The 20,660-nt window shown below is 52.4% G+C and overlaps 1 protein-coding gene across 2 annotated transcripts in view; it reads right to left on the reverse strand.

Annotated features, from left to right (window-relative positions):
* The window catches only part of ABCA12 (ATP binding cassette subfamily A member 12), a 700,854-nt gene that overhangs the window by 99,201 nt on the left and 580,993 nt on the right, over window positions 1-20,660 (reverse strand). For both annotated transcript variants that reach the window (XM_069615933.1, XM_069615934.1), the window contains exon 46: window positions 19,698-19,813. In XM_069615933.1, the coding sequence (XP_069472034.1) occupies window positions 19,698-19,813 (116 nt within the window). The remainder of the gene's footprint in view (window positions 1-19,697; window positions 19,814-20,660) is intronic.

Here is a 20,660-nt window from a genome sequence, read left to right on the forward strand (position 1 = left end):
TTTAGCAGCACAATATAGAATCAAATGTACAAGAAGGTGTGAAGGTCGAAATGCTATTTAGTATACACCAGTGCAAGATGGCCGCTCGATTTGCTCATTACCAAAGCCCTCACCAACTAAGACGCTCTTGTGCTGATCATATGCATGCTCTGTAACCAGTCTATCAGCACAGCAGAACACAGCGAAATAGCACGCACAATAGGGTTTTCTCATGCCGACACATTGAGTGACTTGTAGCATATGATTTACATTCATGACCACGCACAAAGATTCGGTTTACTTAATTTGCTGTATTTCTAATATCCCTGGAATCAGCAAATGATCCCTGTTACATAATAACCTTGCATATACAAGACACTATTAATCAAGAAATAATTTTGGCGATGTCCCCTTCAACGTGTTGAGTCATGACTCTGTCATGGCGTGCTCTTAATAAGGATCTCACGCCGGCAGGCGCAGTCAATGCAGTGGTGTAATGCTGTGTGCCCACAGCCCTGTGTATGTTTAATCCATATGTTCACGGATCGGCAACTGTCCTGCTGTGTGATACATCCTGGCGTGCTGTATGCCTACAGCACTGATCCGGGTGGCCCGTGTGCCAATGAGGCCACCCACAACAATGGTCACAGTAACAGGAGCTACTCATTTCCACCATGTTTGCGCTGTTGGAAGGCTCCCCGATGTGCGGGCCTGTCAGCACGGTCTCTGGTGCTCCTGTCTGCAACCTCCCACTGCTTGTTGTTGGGGGCTGCTCCGGATCACCGGGCAGCCCCGTACTCGGGTCGGGTGGCACCCGACAGCATAGACACTTGGCGGCGCCCATGCCGCGTACTCAGGGGTGGGGGCTCATCCCACCCGCTCCGGGACACCGGAGCTCCACACACGTGGCCAGGTCCACCTGGCCACCGCGGCCCCGGCTCTGGGGGCACCCAGGCCGGGTCGCATCCCCAACCCGCCTCACATGGTTGGGGGACCCACAGGGACGGCGTTGCCCGGCAGGGGCACCGTCCGGACGGCGTTGCCCGGCAGGGGCACCGTCCTCCAACTGGGCCCCGACCTTGGGCCCAGCACACGTGGCGAGGCACCCCCCGGCACCAACACAACACACCACGCGGAGTCAGGTTCACTCGTGACTGCCGAGCCGGAAGAGGCTCGGACCTTTTATTAGGTTGGTCACATGGGTAAGCACGGCACCAGTGAGGGCTACTGGCACCACATAAAGCACTCGGAGCCTACAGGTGCGCACCACACAACATTGCCCACTAACTGGACCATTTTAAGCAAGTCCATGTCTGCCGGCTCACAGTCTTCCGGGGAATGTCACTCATGATGTCCATCTTCAGTATGGAGTCGCCGGAAACCAGCTCGCACCCTCACCAGAGTTCATTTAGGACAGTTACTACACGGTCACACAAAACACCGGCAAAGCCGCACCTGGGGAGGCCCAGGGGCCACATCGGTCAGGTCCACTTGTATGGGGGCAAACCTCATGGCTGGATGGCAGAACCCGCTTCCTTCGCGTTGTTGCATCCGCAGCCGCCACCACCCCTCTTGAGAGAGGCAACCCACTTGGTGGGCGGTACCCGCCCCTCTCCTGGACCGGGGCCACCTCAGCTGTACGGTGGCCCCCCACACCTCTTTTCCTTGCTCCTCGGAGCGGGCACACCCACCCTCGCGGGCCGTCCCCCTTCAGATGGGAGTGGGGACAGCAGAGGGGCAGCTGACTTCCCCACGGCGGCGGATGCCGCTCCATTGCCTGCAGGGGCAAGGCAGGCAGCTCTTTTGCCCGCTCCTCAGAGCGAGCACTTCCCTGTCCTTGCGAGCCCAGCTGGTGCTGGGCCCGCCTCCTTTGTTTCCTTTGCAGGCCCGTTCGATTCGGGCCTGCACCATCCCTTTTTTTTTTCATTTTTTTTTTCCCGGGCCCAGCTGATGATGGGCCCGCCTTCCGTTGGGGGCCGCGTCAGCTGTTAGGCGGCCCTACCCCAACTCCGTGCTACGGCCGATGCCGCTCCTCTGTCGGGGCCGCCTCAGCAGTTCCGCGGCCCCTCGCTTCCCTCCTCCTCCGGGTGGGAAAAATGGCTCCTTCTTGCCTTGCGGCACAGTTGGCTGCAGGGGATGCTTCCCCCCCAGGTGAGAGAGGGGGGGGCAGCTCACCCTCCCCAGCAATGGGACGCAGCTCCATCCACGCTCCCTCTGCGGGCCCCGTTGGAGTTGGGCCCGCATCCATATTTCGGCGATGCTCGCCGTTTCCCCTCATCGCGGGTGGGGGAGGGGCAGCGCCTCCTCACCGCGGCCGATGCCGCGGGCCCTCTCACGCAGGGGAAGGGAAAAACCAGCATCCCCGCTCCTGCCGGCGATGGTAGGGGCCCTCTTCCTCTTGCGGCCGACGCCGCCCATGCGTCTCCCCTCCCCCCGCCGCGGCAGAGTCCACATCCAAGGTGGGGGAGGGGCGCAGCACGCACGCGCCGATGCCGCAAACTTCACCCATCACCCTCAGGGGACGGGCGGGCAGCCCGCCATCCTCCATACCTTCCGGGGCCACCTCACATCCTTGCGGCCCAGCCGCGGACTCCCTCCATCTCGCCATCACTTCTACGCGGGCCCAGATGTAGATGGGCCCGCCACGCCAAGATCTTTCGGGGCACGCAAAGGCCCGTTCCTCGTCGCCATTGTTGGGGGCTGCTCCGGATCACCGGGCAGCCCCGTACTCGGGTCGGGTGGCACCCGACAGCATAGACACTTGGCGGCGCCCATGCCGCGTACTCAGGGGTGGGGGCTCATCCCACCCGCTCCGGGACACCGGAGCTCCACACACGTGGCCAGGTCCACCTGGCCACCGCGGCCCCGGCTCTGGGGGCACCCAGGCCGGGGTCGCATCCCCAACCCGCCTCACATGGTTGGGGGACCCACAGGGACGGCGTTGCCCGGCAGGGGCACCGTCCGGACGGCGTTGCCCGGCAGGGGCACCGTCCTCCAGCTGGGCCCCGACCTTGGGCCCAGCACACGTGGCGAGGCACCCCCCGGCACCAACACAACACACCACGCGGAGTCAGGTTCACTCGTGACTGCCGAGCCGGAAGAGGCTCGGACCTTTTATTAGGTTGGTCACATGGGTAACCATGTGACCACACAACTCCATGGAACGTACCATGGCCCCTCACAGGGGTGCCATGCAACACTTGTGACATGCCGGCGGTGCTGCTGCTGCACTGCAGCCGGTGGAAGGAGTGTGCTCCGTAACCAGCACGTGGAGACGGTTCGCTTGTGCGCTCCATGACCGGAGCTCAAATACAATAATAGTTTTTAAAAAGTAAATGCGGTTTCGTTCTGTGATCGGAGAAGAATAATAAAGAGAAGGGGGACTCGGCACGCTCTGTGACCGGGGCTAGAAAAAGCCCTCTGGGTGTTCCTGGGCTAAGAGGGTGGTGATTTGTGTGTGCTTCGAAATCGCAGCTTCAAAAAAAGGAAGAAAAAAGTGGATTTCATTGTGCTCCGTGAACAGAGCCAGGAAAATAAACGGGGCAAGGTGAATTCCGTGAGCTCCGTGTACGGACCTGCACAGAACAAAGGTGAAATAAGTATGCTCCTTGATCAGAACAGCAAAGAAAATATATGGGTGATCCCTGTACGCTCCGTGCTTGGAGCTGGTACAGGAAAGTGGATCCTGTGCGCTCCTGCTAGGAGCTAAAAAAAAGGAAGGCAGTGTATTATATGTGTTCTGTGATCGGAGCTAGAGAAAAACCGATGGTGGTTACAGTGCGCTCCATATGTGGAGCTCAAAAACAAACAACAGATAAGTGAACGCGAGCTGTGTGGAAAAACAAGACAGGAACTAAAAGGTGATTGATGTACGCCCCGGGATCGGAGCTTAAAAAAGTACCTACAATAGTGCACATCTGCAACTGCGGGAAAGAAAGAACATCAGTGCCGGCACATGGGTCTACATGGAGGAAGGGTCGCAGCTCCGTGTGAGTGCTTGTGCACCCTCCTCTGCAGCATTGGTATTGTGGCAGAAGATCCACCCGCGTCTGTGCATGGCTGGTGTGTAAGGGTGGGGGTTGCATATCCTTGTGAGTGCTTGTGCGCCCTCAGCTTTAGCATTGGCAGGATGGCAGACACTGGCTGGAGGCCCCAGCTTCTAACTCCAGAGTCTTGGTAGAGTGATCCTATATGCCAAGTATCCAGCAGTTTGGTCCAGCAGGACGACAGTGACAACTGTGTGCCAAGGTTATTTGAGAGGTCAGAGCACCCGGACAAAGTAAAGGGAATGACATCACCTCTCCATCGCCATAGGGACGCAGAAGACGATGTCCCTGAGGTAGAAAGAATAACCCGCCAACCGGGATCACTAGTGCCGTTAGTTGGGTTAGATGTATCTGGAACCCCGTCACCAGCCAACCCCTCAACAGAATGTGCCAGACCGAGAACTGGGGGACCACCGACCCAAACAGTCCATTACTAAGATCAGGCCAATAGAAGGCAGAGAGCCTAAGTGGGGGAATAAGATGTTTTCTTTGTTTTCAGTCTCCAGGATTTTGAACACCAGCCTAAGAGCGATACGTGCATCGACACCAAAAGCACTATAGTCCCGACACCCGACAGACACAGATGCATCTGAGAATACCACAAAGACTTTGGGATTGAAGAAGTTAAGAACTCCAGGGAACGTCTCCGACAATTGCAGCTCTCTAGGAAAGACCACACATGGTGAGACATCCAGCATAGAACTGGTCGCCCTGTCCGGTCCACGAAGGCGCATCATCAGAGGTGGAGGAAAAGGGGTATGGAGATGTCCAACTGAGAAGGACACACAAACCCCCGAGCCAAGCCCCCCCCAGGCCATCAATGCAGGAGAGTATGTGGTGGCGACCTCAGGTGGACGTGCTGCCTTGGTGGAGAGCCCCTCTTGGGAAACACGCCATCGGGGCCAGGATGATGGGCAGATCGAACATTCTGGCGTCAGAGTCCTACCTGGTGCCTGGGTCAGGACTCCATGGGATGAACTGAGTGATGTGCTTGACCCAGGAACAGAAGACCATCAGCTTAAGAGCAGGACTTTTGTCCCAGGAAGTTAGCGAGATGGGTACCCAGACTTGAATGCACCCAATGCTGAAATGTTGGTTAACATGCTTGATGCATAAGGTTGTTGTTTGATTTGTTGTTCTTGAAAAGGAGTGGTGATTTCCCCTTTAAAGTGGTGAGTCATGACTCTGTCATGGCGTGCTCCTAATAAAAGGAGCTCATGCTGGCATGTGCAGTTAGTATGAGCAGTGGACTCCATGAATGGCAACTTCGTGTCTGTGTCTCATTTAACGTCATTCAGTGTTGCCACGTCCCTGTGTATGTTTAATACGTGTGATCACGGATCTGTGTGCTAAGGCCCGGGTGATTCCGTCAACTGTCCTGCTGTGTGAGCACAGCAACATCCTGGCGTGCTGTGTCCCCACAGCACTGATCCGGGTGGCCCGTGTGTCCACGAGGCAACACACAACAATAAAGTTATCAATAATGATCAAATATGTGTTTCACGTATGCAATTTCACTTTTAAGTTTTGCCGTTTATCACACATTTGATTTGAAATGCATAGAAATAAAAACAATATATATGTATACATACTTTCAGAGTAAGCATCACGCATCTGGGCTGCAATCAGGATGGTGAGTGTGATGGGTGACCCTCCCATGTGCATGGCCCCTTCAAGGGGATGTGTCCCTCCCACGTGTATTGCCCCTTTAAGATGGGCCATGACTGTGTCATGGCGCAAGCTAATAAAAGGAGCTCCTGCAGGCACGTGAGGCAGAACGGCTGCAGACTCCCAAAGAGGAACGACTGATTCCGTGTCTCATTATTGATGTAGTCCGCAGGCCTACACGTGGAGGCACAGGCCTCCATGCCCTGATGCCGTGGGACCCGCATGCCAGGATGGCAGCCGAGGTCCACATGGTCAGGGGCCTGGCAGGCTGTGACCCCACCTCATGGTGCTGATGTCCCATAGCACCAGGGGTCCTGGCGGATGTCCATGGCAGGCCCCAACACACACAGGTACCGGTCCTGTCGGGTGGTGAAGATCACAGCACCCAGGGGCCCCTGCAGGATGTCCATGGCAGGCCACCCCCAACAATGACGACGAGGACAACGAGTCCACGAGCCCGCCCCTGCTGCCAGTGAGTGTTGGGGGGGGAAGAAGAGCATCCGACCCCACCGCGGGTCCAGTTTGGCCTGCGCCTCACCGTCGCAGCGTGGGTGATGTGGGCCCGGGCCACCCCGCGGTGAGGCGCACACACCCCCGCGGCGCTCCACCGCAAAGACAAGGTTGGTGCGGCCCCAAAAGGGGAGGATCCAGCCCACATCCCACCGCGCGGCATGATGCCACACCAAAAACAACAGCCGACGGAGCCCCCGTGGCATCTCGCCGAAAACCGACGGGTTGTGCTGCCCTTGCACCGGGCGGAGAGAAGAAGAGGAGACCTCTGGAGAGAAATCGGCAGTTGGGTCCTCCCTGGCCGCAGCCCTCTGGGAGGAGGGTGCTTGTGCGGCCAGGGAGGGAGCCAACCTGCCCCTGTGGCATCTGGCATGCTGATGGGGAGGGAGCCAGCCCAACCGCTGCGGCGCCCGCTGCCACAAAAAGGAAATGCCCGGCGGCTGCCGCTACCGCGAGGAAGAGGGGACATCCAAGCCCCGCCGTGCTGCGGAGAGGGAGGGCCTGCAAGACCCAGGCCACGACAGTGGGAATCTCCTGCGGGGGAGAAGAAGGGCCCGACACGGCGGGTGAGCTGCGCCGGCAGCCCTCATCGAGGTCCAGGGCTGCCGGGCAGCAGGATCGCCTGCTCTCGCTTAGGGCTAATGCCTGATGGGTCTCCGCCCTGCGGGAGGTGGTGCTGCCTCGTGTGGTGCAGCCGCTGGACCCCCACAAGAATCCCGGGCCCGGCGGTCGTATTAAAAAAAAAAAAAACGAAAAAAAAAAAGTGCTCCTGTCGGGAGCATTGCTGCGGTGCTCCGAGAAGAAGTGGCGGCCATTTGACCTGCAGCCCTCTGGGCGAAACACCAAGTACTCCTCGTCGGAGCGAGGAAAATGAGGAGGAGCTTGCCCCCGTCCTCCACGCTGTGCTGGGTCACCCACGGCCATTGCACAACAAGAAACGGGTGACTGCTGGAAAGTTGTTTGCCTCGCCTGATAAGCAATCCAAGACACCAGTAATGGTGAGAGGGGCAGGGGTGTCACATCCTTGGGCCAGTATTGTGGATATTGTTCCTGCATGAGAGAGCTGAATAACAGACATGTGGCTGCCCACACCACTCCCAGCGCCACACTACCAGCACTGACCTATTACAAGTGACCCACTACCATGGGTGCGCACTCTTGCCGGGAGAAGAAAAAGTGCAGTGACATTTTGCCACATGTCAGAGTATCAATGACGGTGTGCAGGGCCCTCTACAAATCCTGGGCCCGGCGGTGAACTGTACGAGGTGCTCCATTTGGAGCAGAATTTGGGAGGTGGGTTCCCCGGCTCGGGGTGACACTGTCAGGTGACGTGACACCGCCAAAGCTCCCTGGCACCATCCCGGGGCCTATAGCAGTGCAGGAGGCGAACTCCGACAACCAGGCTGCAACCGGCACCGCAGGAAGCCCAAGAGGACCCAGGCCTGGAGGCGGTGACTCGCAGAAGCGCCCCAGCGCCGGAGCCCTGGAAAATAAAAGGCCCCTTTTAATGAGCCCAGCCTAGTGGAGCCAACAAGGAAATGCTCCATGCCTCCATGGGAGAGGAGCTGAACAATAAACATGTGGCTGCCTACTCCACTCTCAGTGCCTCATTACCGGCATCGCCCTGTCACGAGTGTCCCACTACCACGGGCACGCACCCCTGCCTGAACGAGGGATAGCCGCGGCGCACAATAGGTAGCAGTTTGGTGATCGGGGGCGGCATTGCACCAGAACCAACAATAGCCATGTTGTGTTCAACAGGGGACTTCCACCCTCATCAGAACCCCGAGACGGAACATTTCAGCATCCTACGCCCTGTGCACTGTACACCTGAATAACACTGCCATCGAGAAACAGGACACCCCCAACAGGGAAGACTCCTTGCCGGCCCTGCAGGTGGCCTCGACACCCTGCCATGAAGGTCCCCTACCAGACCATCTGAGGACCATGGAGTTGGTGGCCCTGTCTGCCAACATCACCCGGCGTGCCATCAGGCCAAAGGACCAGGCCAACGTGGGCTTGGGGAGATACCTACCTGCCCCCTTGAGTCCAACCACCATGGGGTCTGACCAGCGAACACGGGTGACCCTGACATTCCCATGAAGAAGCGGTGCACTGGGCAGTTCGGGATGAGTCCATTCAATGCAGAGGAATGGGAGTGATCACATACGCCATGTCGACATTGGCTGCAGGGCAGAATTGACCCACAAGCGCCGCAGCGTTGCTCCAGGCACAGTGCACCTGGGAGTGCTGCACTCTGCGCATCATGTACCTAATCACTGGTGCAGTGCCCAGAGTGCTGCCCGGAATGGACAAATGACTCTGTGCACCAATGACCGCCCTGTAAAATTGAGGTATGGCACCGACCCAGCACCAACCATGGACTCACCATGGCCAAAGTGGGACTCTCACCTCACGCCCCGCACGGGTCACAGTCATGGGTGCCGGGACATCCGGTGTTCTGGGTACCGCAGGGATGAACAAAGTGTGGGGCCCCAACTCCGAGGAGGGGGCGCTGGGTGCTGTCAGATGATCCAGGAGGGTGGCTTCCACCACCCACCGGTGATGCCAATCCAGCCCAGCGTTGCCAGCCAGACAAGGACGGGTGCACTGCAACAGCAAAGAAAAATGGAAGGCCAACGAGCAGAGATGTGGTCCTCTCCCGTCCTAGTGCCAGCAGAACACGAGCCACCCTTCCTGCCAAACTGATGGCCCCCAACTGCGGATCACCAAGGACACCCTGTATGCCATGCCATCGAAAGACCAGGCAGCCCTGGACCCCAATCCCAGGAATCAGTGCATCAGGCTAGAAATGGGTTGCAGCTCAGCATGAGTGCTTGTGCGCCCTCTTGCGCTCCTGATGGAAAGAGACATTCCGGACTGGGGAACATCGCCGGAGAAGGGGCAAGTGATGTCCTGCCACCCCATGCCCGATTAACAGCAGCGTGCCCCACCAACAGCACGTGGAGAAGCGTGGACGCCCGGTGACCGGTGTCCCTCTGCTCTGAACAGCAGGGAACTATGCCGAGGTGGCCCCTGGCATCCACCAGGTGCGGCTTTGCCAGCCATGTAGGGTACCTTCATTGGACCTGGACCCGGGAAGTGACTCCTGAGCAGATGCTGGTGGAAGAAGAACGGGTATCCTGCAGCCCTGCAATTGCTTAAAGAGGACTCTGTAATCCTGTGTGTTTGCTGCTGTGAACCTGCATAGTAGTCACATGCTTAGAGTGGTCTCAGTAAAGAACAATAAGGTGAAGCGGTGGCCCCGCAGTTGTGAGTTGTGCGTAGGGCCAGCTGCCAACCTTGGCGCTTTGTCAGTAGTTGCAGTTCCGAACCCCAGGTGAATAAAGGGTCTTGTAAAATGTGGGAGAACTGCCGACATTCCACCGGCAGCTCACCAACCGTGACTTTCACCCGCGGAGTATGTTGATAAGTGGTTAGCGTGTGGTAGACTTGTAACTATTTTGAGCTAACTAGGTATGTGCTAGTGCTATATTTTAGTGTTTGGTTATTTCGAAAGGTCTGAAGTGAGAAGTAGTTTGTCGTTCTGTAACAGGCGGGACGCATGTATGTTTTAGCATATGAAAAAGTTATGTTTGTTATGAAAAAGGAGGAGTGTGATGGGTGACCCTCCCATTTGCATGGTCCCTTTAAGGGGATGTGTCCCTCCCACGTGTATTGCCCATTTAAGATGGGCCATGACTGTGTCATGGCCCAAGCTAATAAAAGGAGCTCCTGCAGGCATGTGAGGCAGAACGGCTGCAGACTCCCAAAGCGGAACGACTGAGTCTGTGTCTCATTATTGATGGGGGCCTTTATGATGGCGTACTCACAGGAACTACTAAGCATAAGGGCATAAGGGCCTGTCTGGGTCAGTTTTTCCCACACAACATTCGCCGCGCCGAGAGGAGAGGGCAGGAGCCTTCTCTCCCCTTCCAGCAACATACCGGAGAAGCCACGAGTCATCTGCCGACTCGACGACGACAAGTGGGGCATGCTCCTTTTTGCCCAATCCCGCCTCCACAATTGATGCGCCTTGCATTGCTGCATTATTGTAGGATTTTAATCGAAATCCGCAATATTAAGAGGGATTTCTGCCCCTTCCCCTATTGAGCAGCCATTAAGTCCAAGGTGATCAATGGCCGCACTTCCTGTTAACATCTGTGCCGCACCGACCTGCCCAGCAGCTCCTCAGGCCTTGGATTAGCTGTGCCACTCTATACCCGCCCCCCGACTCAACTGGTAGGCGCAAGCCAAAGGGCGAAGCATAAGGGCCTGTCTGTGTCTGTCCATGTCCGACGTGCCGACGGTCGGTCCCCCTGCTTCTAATAAACATGTCTTACCCGTGAGTATACATCTACAATCTCTTACATGTAACCTGACCGCAATGTTATCAAAAGATATATCCACCAGCCAGTATTTACTCTGAAACACTGATCTCTGCTCGAATCTGCATCACAGCTCTTTCCTGTAATGAACTTCCACAGTGGGACCTGTTCCATGACGTATCTTCACCATAGCGCTGGTCCACAACTGCCCTAAAAACTGCTACCAAGCGGTCTCAGTATCTGCTGTGACTCTTGCCCTCCGCACAACACATGCTTTTGTACTGCCCGCATCCTTCGCTGTGCCACATACTACCTAAAGTACTCACCGTATGCAAGCACACTTGTATGCCAGCTCTACATACTATGTTCTAATGACGAAATCCGCCTAAAATCAATTGCCTATTAGTTCATGTACTGCGCCCAATTGCTTATTAGTTCATGTACTGCGCCCAATTGCCTATTAATCCATGTACTGCGCCCAATTGCCTATGAATTCATGTACTTCCCCAATTGCATATCAATTCATGTACTGCGCCCAATTGCATATTAATTCATGTACTGCGCCCAATTGCTTATTAGTTCATGTATTGCGCCCAATTGCCTATTAGTTCATGTACTGCGCCGAATTGCTTATTAGTTCATGTACTGCGCCCAATTGCCTATGAATTCATGTACTTCCCCAATTGCTTATTAGTTCATCTACTGCGCCCAATTGCCTATTAATTCATGTACTGCACCCAATTGCATATCAATTCATGTACTGTGCCCAATTGCATATTAATTCATGTACTGCGCCCTATTGCTTATTAATTCATGTACTGCACCCAAACTGCCCAGATTAACCTGACCAATTGTTCACTAATTGATGTACTGCGCCCATACTGCCCAGATTAACCTGACCAACTGTTTACTAGTTGATGTACTGCACCCATACTGCCAGAGCCATCTTGAGCTACGATCTACGCAGCTCACCCCCGCACCCTATCCATCCTATACTGCCTAATCGATGCCTGCATTCCTATTAGACAAATGTATCGCATCACTGACTGCAGGCCAGTCCGCACCCAATCACGAAAACCCACACAGAGCTCCCTCACCACACATCTCCATACTCTATCACTATCTCTCAGCCTAGCCTTTTACTGGTTCAACACCAGCATGCTGCCACCACTCATTGATGCACATTCCTCTCCATTACTACACCAATCCACCACATCTTCATCATCGGCTTCCATACCTTGCAACCTCCTAGTCAAGCCAGAGAGTCATACCCCTCTACAAACAAGACTCACTAGGCTCAGGGCACGCTCAGAACCCAACACTCACCCCTGCTTACCCATCACTACAAGCCACAGAAACCTCTGTCTAAGCACCCGCACATGCATACCCCCCCACTCTCCCACCTTCAACAGACACCAGTCCTACGACATCCCCCCTCAACTCACCACACACAGCTCTCACTCCAGCTCACCTCCACCAGCATCGCTCCCACCCTCCCGCTCAAACCTACCTCAGCCACATCCTCATACCATACCACTAACCACCATCCTGCTCAGTTCCACAAAAATCCCTCCCACTGCCTGATCCTCAAGTGCACCCTCATCAACACTCGTTCTCCCCCCACCCACGCACTCAAAATCAGTGATCTCACCACCCACCATGACCTCGACCTCCTGGCCGTCATGTAAATATGCCTCCATGAAGCCTCAGGGCCAGCCATCTCGCTAGCCCTCCCCGAAGGATACACCACCCTGAGACAGGATTGTAAGTCATCCAAAGGCGGTGGGGTATCTCTTATCGCCAAAGAGACACTTGCCATCAGACTTTGCAACTAACAATGGGAAAGCAATGCTGACCTCCTCAATGCCAAACTTACACTTTCCACTTCTTACACCATAAATATTCTGATCACATACAGACCACCTGGCACAGTTCCCAACTACCAAAAACAACTCCTACTGATCTTAGGCAACAACTTTAAAAGTTCCACTAAAACCATCCTACTGGGAGATATCAACCTAGGCCTGCTTGATACAAAGGACAAAGTTGCAGCCGCATTTGCCAAAGAGCTGTCGGACTTAGGGTTCACACACAGAGTTACTGAGCCAACACACGACAAAGGGCGCACCATTGACTGGATTGCAGAACACAACTGCTCATCTACCATCACAAATATAGCACCTCTCCCATGGACGGATCACCACTGCATCCAATTCACCATTCCCTCCAGACCCCCCAAAACACTATCCTGTGCCCCGCAGCTAAAGTACGAAGCTCAAAAAAACTTACTGAAGCTAATCCCCTCCCTCTTCTAGACATTCCAGAACTGAAACCCCCACTTGTGAACAACCACTCCTCTCTTGCCAACATCTACTCACGTACCCTCACTAAAGCCATCAAATCCATTGCCCCTCTTGAAGATAAGAAGGAGAAAAACTCCATGCACACCAACGGCTGGTTCACCGATGAACTCTGAAACCTACGCACCAACAAACGCAGGGCCCTAGCAAAATGGCAATCCACACCCAACCCCTCCACCCGGCCAGAATTCAAAGACACTGCATTAATCTACAAAAAAGCTATATTCAAAGCCAAATCCGAATCCTTAAACCTCAGAATCTCCTCTGCCAACTCCAAGTCCAAAGAAATGTTTTCATTCTTTAAAGAACTTTTGACCCCTTCCACTAGCCCAGACAAAATCAACAAAGATGAAGTATGGTGTTCCAACATCCAGGCAGCCCTTCTCAACAAAATCAAACTACTCCAAGATAAAATTCAATCACAGCGCGAAGCTCTCCCAAATCATGTCAACATGCACACCTCTATCATATCTACGCCTCACCCTGACACTCCTCTCTTCGCCTTTAGAGAAGTCACCGAAAAGGAAGTAACAGACCTCTCCAAAACATCAAACCATCCACATGTAAAGGAGACATATGCCCCACAGCCATCATCAAACAATGCACCGAAGCACTAACCCGCATCATCACTGCATTCATTAATGCTTCCTTCACCGGCTCCATACCATCTAGTCTAAAAGGAGCATGGGTCCGTCCCCTCTTAAAAAGGCCGTCTCTGGATCCTGTCTGCTCCAACAACTACCGACCCATTACCACAGTCCCCTTCCTTCTTAAAATCCTTGACAAAGCTGCACACTCCCAAATCCAACACTACCTCGAATCCAATGCCATCCTAGGAAAAAGTCAGTCAAGTTTCTGCAAAGGCCATGGCACAGAAACCGCCCTCCTAGATTTAAAAAAACAAATCACCAAAATGATGGACACAGGCAAACCAGCACTCCTGCTACTCCTGGATCTCTCTGCTGTATTTGACCTGGTTGACCACAACATCCTGACCTTGCATTTATCCAATGCAGCCCACTTCTTCACAAACACCACCTCATGGATAACCTCCTTTCTAAAGGGCAGAGCCATGAAGGTCTAGTCTGATGAAGCCAATGCACCTCCTACCACCATCCACTGCGGAGCACCTCAGGGGCCATGTACCGCTCCCACCCTCTACAACCTATTCATGAAGCCCCTCTTCGATAAACTGGATGTGCTCGGCATTGCCTACACAAACTATGCCGACGATACACAAGTACTACTCCCTCTTACTGGTTCCTACGACCAGGATTCAGCAGCCCTCCTTCTAATCTACACGTCCATCCAAACTTGGATGGCAACCAATGGACTCTGCCTAAATGGGGATAAAACCGAGATCATCCTCCTTGGCCCCAAAGAGATACTACCCAAACTTGATCAAAAGTATAATAACTTCACCATTGACAACTCCACCATACCTGTCTCCACTACCGTAAAAACCCTTGGTGTATACCTAGACTCAACCCTCTTGATAACATGTCAGGTCAACGCCATTGCCTCAGCATCTGCTCACACCACCAAACTCATAAATGCCATAAAACCCTTCCTGACCACTCAAAACCACCTCTCTATCGCCTGGGCCACGATAGGAGCTACATTAGAGTATTGTAATGCACTCCTTGCAGGCCCCTCTAACCTAAACCTCCACAGACTGCAGGTAGTACAAAACAATGCGCTCCGCGCAGCCCTCAGCATCCCTAAAAGGGAACACATCACCGAAGCCAGGCGAGCCGCCCACTGCCTTCCAGTTAAGGAAAGAATCAATTTCAAGATACTTACCCTAACTCACAAATGCATCAATCACACTGCCCCATCATACCTAGCTGACACCATCACCAAAGACCCTTCCACACACCCCAAAAGAAGTAAGCACGCCAATAAACTCCGAGTACCCCCTATCGAAAGAGCCAACGCCGGTGGCATCAGCTTTCCTCACATAGCGCCCAAGCTTTGGAATGCCCTACCCAAAGCACTAAGAACTGAACCTGCACTCTCCACCTTCCTCGAAACCCTCAAAACTACCCTATTGATTTAGCCCCTCTCCCCACACCCTCACCACTCTTATCTATATCCCCCACCTCCATCCACCTTGCCTTCTACTGTAACTAAGTTCGGTCTATGCATACCCTGTGAAATAGCATGCACATGCATCCAAGTATTGTATTTTTGCATACCCTGCTAACGATTAGTGATATGTTTGTTCCTATGTAACCAGCACGTATTTCTGTAACAGCGCCACGATGCCTAAGGGCTGATACACGCTCTATAAATGCTAATGAATAAATAAATACTAATGCACTGTTACTGTCGTGTGTCTTTTATAGAGTCCTCATTCAGCCCACTTTCGCCGAACCCTTATTCCCAACAGGTGGCCTTTACCAAATAGTGAGCTTTGGTGAAATCCTGTATGCACCGAGGACACCCAGAGCAGCATTGGTGGCAGCGGGCTGAGGAGATAAGGAGCGGACAGTGCAGGGGGTGAGGATGGGGGGTACGTTTTTCTGAAGGCCGGGTGTGAGTCAGTGGGACAGAAAGGGCGTGCCCAGAGTTTGCGGGCCCGGCAGGAGTCCTGGGATGACGGAGGTGTCCTCCACATGAGAAGAGGGATTTGGTTGGGGAAAGTCAGCGCTTAACTTGTAAAAAAAAAAGATGTGCCAGGGCCCAAATACTTTCCAACACGCCCCTGACACGTCAGGATGGGCAGCTCCCTGCATAGTGTTGCCACCACCAATGGCTGCGCCCCATGCTGTCAACATATAAGGGATCAAAGCTACAACTCCCACCATCTTATTCTGGTTGAAGGATGCACTTGGTCACTATGGCAGATGTGTGATTTACAAATACCAATCAACATATGCATAAAATAACATACTCGTTGTGTCTTGACTTGGGACAAATGTTTAAGTGTGTCTTTAAACACAATCATCATTTACATTTTGTTCTGATTCTATAGTGTTTATTATGTGACAGGCAGTTACAATAAGAAAGTTGCCAAAACACCACATCATAGTCAAACTGAGCCCGAGACAGTAAGTGACGGGGCCCAGAAATAAGTGCCAGGGCTCAGCCCTGGCAAACACCCCACAAATTAAGCACCGAAAGTGAGAAGCAAGCCACTGGAGATTGTTGGGGTGTCACGTGAATCTCAGAACGGCCAGGCGGCAGAGCTGGCCCAGCAAAGTGTTTCCCTGCTGAGCCAAAACTTAACCCATGGAACTGGTTTCGGCAAAAACAGCTTGAGGGGAAAACACATTGATGCCACCTGTCATTGGTATGGCCTTATAGTGCTTGGGCCAGTCTGGATGTGCCAGGTTGCTCAGTTGTGAGTTTCCAGAGGACCATAGATCGACATTGCATAATAAATGACATTGAGAAAAATGTGCATAAAAGGCATAGACATAAGAACTGTGATTGCCAGGCATGGAATGCATGCAAAGGCAGAAAGGTGGATTACAGGGCGTGGAAGGCATGGAAAGCAGAACAGTGATTGCCAGGCATGGAATGCATGCAAAGGCAGAAAGGTGGATTACACGGAGTGGAAGGCATGGAAAGCAGAACAGTGATTGCCAGGCATGGAATGCATGCAAAGGCAGAAAGGTGGATTACACGGAGTGGAAGGCATGGAAAGCAGAACAGTGATTGCCAGGCATGGAATGCATGCAAAGGCAGAAAGGTGGATTACAGGGCGTGGAAGGCATGGAAAGCAGAACAGTGATTGCCAGGCATGGAATGCATGCAAAGGCAGAAAGGTGGATTACAGGGAGTGGAAGGCATGGAAAGCAGAACAGTGATTGCCAGGCATGGAATGCATGCAAAGGCAGAAAGGTGGATTACAGGGAGTGGAAGGCATGGAAAGCAGAACAGTGATTGCCAGGCATGGAATGCATGCAAAGGCAGAAAGGTGGATTACAGGGCGTGGAAGGCATGGAAAGCAGAACAGTGATTGCCAGGCATGGAATGCATGCAAAGGCAGAAAGGTGGATTACAGGGAGTGGAAGGCATGGAAAGCAGAACAGTGATTGCCAGGCATGGAATGCATGCAAAGGCAGAAAGGTGGATTACAGGGAGTGGAAGGCAGGGAAAGCAGAACGGTGATTGCCAGGCATGGAATGCATGCAAAGGCAGAAAGGTGGATTACACGGAGAGGAAGGCATGGAAAGCAGAATGGTGAGTGAAAGGCATGGAATGCATGCAAAGGCAGAAAGGTGGATTACAGGGAGTGGAAGGCATGGAAAGCAGAACAGTGATTGCCAGGCATGGAATGCATGCAAAGGCAGAAAGGTGGATTACAGGGCGTGGAAGGCATGGAAAGCAGAACAGTGATTGCCAGGCATGGAATGCATGCAAAGGCAGAAAGGTGGATTACAGGGAGTGGAAGGCATGGAAAGCAGAACAGTGATTGCCAGGCATGGAATGCATGCAAAGGCAGAAAGGTGGATTACAGGGAGTGGAAGGCATGGAAAGCAGAACGGTGATTGCCAGGCATGGAATGCATGCAAAGGCAGAAAGGTGGATTACACGGAGAGGAAGGCATGGAAAGCAGAATGGTGAGTGAAAGGCATGGAATGCATGCAAAGGCAGAAAGGTGGATTACAGGGCGTGGAAGGCATGGAAAGCAGAACGGTGACTGCCAGGCATGGAATGCATGCAAAGGCAGAAAGGTGGATTACAGGGAGTGGAAGGCATGGAAAGCAGAACAGTGATTGCCAGGCATGGAATGCATGCAAAGGCAGAAAGGTGGATTACAGGGCGTGGAAGGCATGGAAAGCCGAATGGTGAGAGAAAGGCATGGAATGCATGCAAAGGCAGAAAGGTGGATTACAGGGAGTGGAAGGCATGGAAAGCAGAACAGTGATTGCCAGGCATGGAATGCATGCAAAGGCAGAAAGGTGGATTACAGGGCGTGGAAGGCATGGAAAGCAGAACGGTGACTGCCAGGCATGGAATGCATGCAAAGGCAGAAAGGTGGATTACAGGGAGTGGAAGGCATGGAAAGCAGAACAGTGATTGCCAGGCATGGAATGCATGCAAAGGCAGAAAGGTGGATTACAGGGCGTGGAAGGCATGGAAAGCCGAATGGTGAGAGAAAGGCATGGAATGCATGCAAAGGCAGAAAGGTGGACTAAAGCCATACAAAGCATAAGACGTGCATTGGTGGATCTGGGAGGTGTAGCGAGCATTAGGGTGCATTTGAAGGCTTGGACGGCATCATGGGGCACTAAGCTGCATGGAGCTGTTGAATGTATGAATGTAATAAAGCCGTCGAGGACATTAAAGGCATCGAGGGCCTCAGAGACAAAGGCAGCATAAAAAGTACTGCCTGGGAAAGACCAACAGGTCTGCCCCCACTTATCAGAGCACCCAGGGTCACTGCGCAGTGTCTCCTCGGATTACCCTTGCTGCGGCCACTCCTTACTGTCCTTCGTGAGCCAGAGGGATTTGTCATTTATAGTCCTTCCCTCATTAAGTGTTCCCCGTGTCGTTAAGTGTTCCCCGTGTGAGGATTTGTCTCAAGGAAGTTTTGGACTGAATCCTCGTCATGGTCACGGCCCTTGAAACATGCTGTACAGCACAGTGGGTTTCATCACGAGCTTGGCGGTATTTCTGATGGTATTACTGACAAACCTGTGTACCGTTAACGTCACTCAGCAATTGGCTGCAGGATTACGAGTGTGGTAACAGCAGTGCATCTTCTTATGTGGAAATGGCTGGATCTGAGCTTTAATTCAGACATGGTAACTCCGACCAATGGAGAGCTTACCTACATCTATGTGTTGGAGGTAAATCCACCACTTCACTTCCAAACTCACAGCAACATTGGCGGTAATTCCGTTGCGGTCCAAAAAATGGACAAGACCTGAATTACCACAAAAATTGACTGAACCATCAAAATTATAATGAGGCGCAGTGGCTTAATGTAGCGGTTGCTGTCTGCAGAGTTTGCTGTATGCTTTACACAGCGCTTAAAGGCCTACTTCCGGCAGCTTCAGAACCCTTACAATGAAGACCTTTACGGCTGGTTTCATCATATGTTATTGTAATGACTTTGAAGCTGAAGTCAATGTGGGCAACTAATAGAAAACGAAAACAATACATTCTTGTATTTTTTTTAGAAAGTTATTTTCAGGAATATCCCCCCAACCCCCATAGTCTAAAGCGATCGCCATGTGACTTCTAGACTTCTAGGCTGTCCTCCTGAAGACCTCGCTGTCTCTTTTGGATGGGGATCCTCTCCCCTTTACACTTCCTGTATATATTCGGAGTAGGCCGCACTGTTCACCATTGGCAGGGTGGCCAGGTCTGAAGGAAAAATAAGCTCAACATTTAATGTCCTTGTATTTCTTGGAAAGCACACAGATTGTACGTAATATATTTTTTTATGAAGTAAGTTATTTTTTGATAATCATAGAAAATAGTTTTTTTTAAATGTCGGTTTACAGAACACTGTTGGAAAGCTCTGTTCCAAGATGGTGAATGATTCGGTCGGGAAGAGGGAGATGGGGCGTCCCCTTTTTCGTGGAAGGTTCCTAGTCTCTGGACACCTGATATGCTGCCCGTTCTATCCGATTGAAGCTGTTATTCAGCCTCTGAACCAACCAGACAGAAGCAGGCAGCCAATCATTTGTGCAGCAGGTGGCCGGAACTAGCGTAAACTGTAAAAATGATAAGTGACATTGGGCAAAAACAAGCCAAAAGTCTTGTAAGAAGCTGACTTGGCAACAGCGACCGTTGTTTGGGAGAGCTTCAGGAAACACACAAGTGACCCGGAAACCGATACTCACCCAAACATCGTGAAGAGAAGAGACACTGCCCCAAGGTTCTGATTGTCGTAGAAGGCAGGCAACTTGAAACCGGCAATGGTTGCTATCGATAGAGCCACAGGCACCATATAGAGGAGCTAAAGAAAGAGACAATGAACAAAATGAGGTGGAGGGGCTACTGTTGTGAAATTAGTAATGGCTTGTGAATTCAAATCATTACAACACATAGATTGATTCCAAGATGCACTCTTATCATGCCCTTTGTTAACACTGTTTATAGCCTACCTGCAGCCATCCGGACGGTTACATCCGGGCACAGCGCCATAGAGATACAGGAAATGCAGTGCATAACCAACCAGTGCCCCTACTAGCCATCGAGTATGTGACTTGTCTCCAATGGATTTTCCTATTTTCACATTTCAGGTGAAAGGTTTTTTTTCAAACCTTTTCAAACCCGCCATAACTTTCTTGCAGTTGCTATATATATGATTCTCTGAGGATGTTTGCTCATTGACCTTTGGGCATGGACACAGCCATCCTTGCCTTGAAAACAGACCTCTTCACAACTATAATTCTGTGAAGCAGGGACCCAAACGGAGTGACATGTAGCACAGACCTTTTACCCTCATATCCAAGCCCTCAGGCTGTCCGAAGAATGCATATTGTTCAAGGTCACAGACTCTTTAATATTAGCATGAGGTGGAGAAAAATGAAATGTGCACCAAGCCCAGTGTGGGTTATGTACTTAGTGATTCAACCTTACAACCGTTTTAGCACAGACATAAGTGTGAAATATAAAGATCTGTGTTTTTTACATGCCCCGGAAGTGCTCTTTGATTTTATGCAAAGCATACAGGAGCCCCTGTTGGTGCTGTTTGTCCCTTTCCCTTTTCCTCTTAGGAGCACTTAAAGAAATTGCATTCAAAGTGTGCGAGTCTGTCAATCTTGGAATGCTAATTTTCTATGAAATGAATTTAGATGGTG

The sequence above is a fragment of the Ambystoma mexicanum genome, chromosome 9, assembly GCF_040938575.1.
Source record: "Ambystoma mexicanum isolate Mex_15411 chromosome 9, UKY_AmexF1_1, whole genome shotgun sequence".
Taxonomy (NCBI): Eukaryota; Metazoa; Chordata; class Amphibia; order Caudata; family Ambystomatidae; genus Ambystoma; species Ambystoma mexicanum.